This window comes from Gobio gobio, assembly GCF_949357685.1.
Source record: "Gobio gobio genome assembly, chromosome: 23".
Lineage (NCBI taxonomy): Eukaryota > Metazoa > Chordata > Actinopteri > Cypriniformes > Gobionidae > Gobio > Gobio gobio.
Window position 1 is genome coordinate 45,471,340 of NC_137119.1, and position 5,000 is coordinate 45,476,339.

At 37.2% G+C, this 5,000-nt stretch overlaps 1 protein-coding gene across 1 annotated transcript in view; it reads left to right on the forward strand.

Moving 5' to 3' along the window:
- Positions 1 to 3,105: 3,105 nt before the first annotated feature.
- The window catches only part of ahrra (aryl-hydrocarbon receptor repressor a), a gene marked incomplete at its 5' end in the record, with an annotated part of 85,956 nt that continues 84,061 nt past the window's right edge, over positions 3,106 to 5,000 (forward strand). Inside the window, one exon of the mRNA XM_079806859.1 lies at positions 3,106 to 3,123. Within this exon, the coding sequence (XP_079662985.1) occupies positions 3,106 to 3,123 (18 nt within the window). The remainder of the gene's footprint in view (positions 3,124 to 5,000) is intronic.

Sequence of the window (5,000 nt, forward strand, 5' to 3'; positions counted from 1 at the left end):
CAGTTCATCCACTCATCTTCAGTTCATCCACTCATCTTCAGTTCATCCACTCATCTTCAGTTCATCCACTCATCTTCAGTTCCTCCACTCATCTTCAGTTCATCCACTCATCTTCAGTTCATCCACTCATCTTCAGTTCATCCACAGTTCATCCACTCATCTTCAGTTCATCCACTCATCTTCAGTTCATCCACTCATCTTCAGTTCATCCACTCATCTTCAGTTCATCCACTCATCTTCAGTTCATCCACTCATCTTCAGTTCATCCACTCATCTTCAGTTCATCCACTCATCTTCAGTTCATCCACAGTTCATCCACTCATCTTCAGTTCATCCACTCATCTTCAGTTCATCCACTCATCTTCAGTTCATCCACTCATCTTCAGTTCATCCACTCATCTTCAGTTCATCCACTCATCATCCACTCATCTTCAGTTCATCCACTCATCTTCAGTTCATCCACTCATCATCCACTCATCTTCAGTTCATCCACTCATCTTCAGTTCATCCACTCATCTTCAGTTCATCCACAGTTCATCCACTCATCTTCAGTTCATCCACTCATCTTCAGTTCATCCACTCATCATCCACTCATCTTCAGTTCATCCACTCATCTTCAGTTCATCCACTCATCTTCAGTTCATCCACTCATCTTCAGTTCATCCACTCATCTTCAGTTCATCCACTCATCCACAGTTCATCCACTCATCTTCAGTTCATCCACTCATCCACAGTTCATCCACTCATCTTCAGTTCATCCACTCATCTTCAGTTCATCCACTCATCTTCAGTTCATCCACAGTTCATCCACTCATCTTCAGTTCATCCACAGTTCATCCACTCATCTTCAGTTCATCCACAGTTCATCCACTCATCTTCAGTTCATCCACTCATCTTCAGTTCATCCACTCATCATCCACTCATCTTCAGTTCATCCACTCATCTTCAGTTCATCCACTCATCTTCTACAGGGTTGAGGTCAGGGACTGAGACGGCCATGGCAGAAACTTGGTTTTGTGCTCAGTGACACACTTGTGTGTGTTGTGTTTGATGTTTGTTTTGGATCACTGTCCTGAGGGAAGATCCAACCTTGGCCCATTTTAAGATTTCTAGCTGGGACGGTCCGGTTTAAATGTTGTGTCTGTTGGTATTTGCTAGAATCCATGATACCGTGAATCTGAACAAAATGTCCAGGATCTGTGGAAGAAAGATAACCAGTGTTGCCACAGTTACTTTGAAAAAGTAATCTGATTACTCCTTTAAAAAGTAACTTAGTTACTTTACAGATGACTTGATTTTAGATTACAAGTTACTTTATTAGTTACATTCAGAATCTGCCTATGCCTCGACACAGAAATGACAACCAGTTTTGCAAACACTCACTTTATTGGATGTGCATTTTTAACAGTAACGTTCAAAAATGTATCTCCTGACATTTTAAGATGAAATGAAAAAATATTTCCTGAAAAAAAAAACATGTTTTAATAAATAAAAAAAAAATATTTCTTGACTTCTCTTAACATAAATACTCTCCCCGAGACGCAAGAAGAAAGAAAAAAATATATTTTTACTGAGGAAAATGACAAAAATAGTATCTCACAGTGACTTGGATCAATTTAATCTGATTACTGGTTTGGAAATAGTAACGCGTTAGATTACTCGCTACTGGAAAAAAGTAGTCAGATTAGAGTAACTCGTTACTATTATTTCATTTTACACATGGGGTTCTTTTTTACCCCTGTGTGCACCAAACACATCTTGAGTGTTTGCTGACAAAAAGCTCTTTTTTTCTCATCTCATCACCACAGAACGTTTGAAAAGTATGATCTGATGATCAACACACATGATAATCATCAGTGTTGAACAGTTCTTTTTAGGATTATTTAATGAATAGAAAGTTCAAAAGAACAGCATTTATCTGAAATATTACAGCTTTTGCAACATTATAAAGGTCTGTCCTGTCAAATGATCAATCCTTGCTTAATAAATGTATTCATTTCTTTACACACACACACACTTTTGAACGGTAGGATAATGTTACAAAAGCTTTACCGTTCTTTTGAACTTTCCATTCATCAAAGAATCCTGAAAGAAATAATTACATTAGATTATGGAAATATGAGACTGACAGTGAGGAGTCCACCCTGACCATTCATGACATCATCAAGCTGCAGAAGTGACTTAAAATCTCATCCTGATGCACATTAACACAACTGCTACACAACAGCTCTCAACTCTGATAATAATCATAAGTGTGTGTTGATCATCAGATCCTCATATGAGAATGATCAGTGAAGGGTCATGTGACACTGAAGACTGGAGTGATGATGATTTGATCGCAGGAATAAATGACACTTTACTGTATATTCACACAGAGAACAGGTTTTTTTGTATTTTAATAACATAAACGCAGCCTTGGTGAGCAGGAGAGACTCTTTCAAAAACAAATCAAAATAGGAAAGTTTCCAAACTTTAGACTGGTACTGTGTGTACTGTGTGTGTGTGTGTGTGTGTGTGTGTGTGTGTGTGTGTGTGTGTGTGTGTGTGTGTGTGTGTGTGTGTGTGTGTGTGTGTGTGTGTGTGTGTGTGTGTGTGTGTGTGTGTGTGTGTGTGTGTGTATTTATGTGTATGTATGTACAGTATATAGCTCTTTTTACAATGCAGATTGTTTCAAAGCAGCTTTACAGTGTTAAACAGGAAAATAATGCAACACAATTTTAATCAGCTGTATTGCCATTCTGGGAAAAACGCTGATGTCATCAGCTCATTTCAATTATCATACAGTGACAGTGTGGGCAGATCAGTAATTAGAGCAGTAATTTAGTTGATATGGTTAATTTAATTTACTAATTAGTTTTATTTGGATATTTAGTTGAAAAATTTAGTGTCTCCTACTGAGTAAGCCAAGGGCGACTACTAGAACTAAAATTAAAATTAAATAAAAAATTACAAAACTAAAATAATGTATACAGACTATTCATTTTTTTTAAAAATAACAAAAAAAGACAACTTTGAACTAATATTAAAATGAAAGCAGAATTAAATTGAATTCAGAATATTAACTAAATCTGTATAGTATTTCAGTGGTGCTAAAATAACACCAGTATGGCTGAATCTGTTACGGTGTGTTTTATATGAATGCAGAAATGGTTACAATTTTCTAAAATTTCAAAATATGCTCCTATTTTTTTTTAAAACTTAGGTGCACAGGTCCTCCTTGGTAAAATCTAAGAGTCAAGCCCTGCCGATGTGTAAACTAACAAATGTATATTGAACTGCAACAACTAATCAATACAAATGATTATTATCAGCAATGTAAATAATCTGCAGTTAGTCGCACATGTGCGCTGTGCTCGGGAAACCATCGGCCAATCGTGTGGCTTTACAGTAGTGAATAACCCATTTTTATAGAATAGAATAGAATATACTTTATTGTCCCATTCCTTGGAAATTTGTCTTGGACATCATGACACGGCCAGTACACATTACAATACATACATAATAATACATACCCCCCCCCCAAAACACACAAAAAAACCCACATTCTAATATATAAAATACAGCATCACATCTCAGACATGAGATTCTCTATTTTAAATTTTAACCGCAGTTCGCACATAATCATTTTTGTAACGATTTGACTTGCACATCAAAACCCTAAATTATCTCCCTGATGGTAACAAATTAAAATGCACATGTAAAATGTGTGTATCATCAGCAACAATGTTTTTAGCTTGCTTAAAAATAGATACCTCATACATCTCTTGTACGGTTCGTTTTTCCTCCAACCCTATAATTTTTTGAGCAGTGTGTCGTGCTAGTTTGATTTTAGACAGAACTCAAATGGAAAATTGCGGCGGACACACAGTGAGGTGTGGAACATGATCCAAGTCCGGAACATGAGAATGCTTTATATTTGGGTAGTTGACAAATATGTAGTAAAAATGCTATTTTTCTTGGTAAAACATCACTTTTGGAAAAAAAAACTAAAAAATATTTTGTAATATAGTGATGTAAATATAAGGGGTCTCTAACTTTGTCAATTATTTCACTGTTTTTTGAATATTTTTACTGAACTGTGTCCTATGGTGTGACAGAAATAATTAAGAAGATGTGAGATGGTGGTCCAGTGGGTTAAACCATGGAACTGATATGCAGAAGGTTGCTGGTTCAATCCCAGCATGTTGCTCCAGGGGGATTGTCCCTGCAATAAGGGCACTGTAAGTCGCTTTGGATAAAAGCATCTGCCAAATGCATAAATGTAAATGTAATGTAAGAACATAGAGGTGTCGCACCAAAGGACAACAGAACTTAAAGGAATTCCCCTAGAGTTAAACAGTTGAGTTTGACCGTTTTCTCATCCATTCAGCCGATCTCCAGGTCTGGTGCTAGCACTTTTAGCATAGCTTAGTATAGATCATTGAATCTGATTAGACCGTTAGCATCTCTCTTGATATGATATTTCGCAGCGCCTGAAAATAGTCCCCAGTGCTCCTGTGTCACATTGGTTATATTGACTGAAGTTAGCCTATTTTCAGGCGCTGTGTAATAGCACTGCGCCGCTGCACTCATGGGGCGGCTCACAGCTCTTGATTATTACGCAGGATTGAGAGTATAGTTCCTGCCATATCGGCCTACAAAATCACAACTTCTCATTTTCCGTCGGTCTTAGTACACGATGGAACTACAGAAGAATCGAGTTTTAAATAGGAGAAATATCAACTCTCTTTGGTAATTTTTGAGCGAGATGCTAACGGTCTAATCAGATTCAATGATCTATGCTAAGCTATGCTAAAAGTGCTAGCACCAGACCCGGAGATCGGCTGAATGGATTAGAAAACGGTCAAACTCGACAGTTTAACTCTAGGGGAGTCGGGAATGAGCCTATTTTCAGAAATAGTGGCGTGTTCCTTTAACACTTTTGTGATAAAAAAGTTAAATATTTGAACAATTCTGAGACAAAAACGTAACATGCACATGTCATGGGCTTCACAGTAACA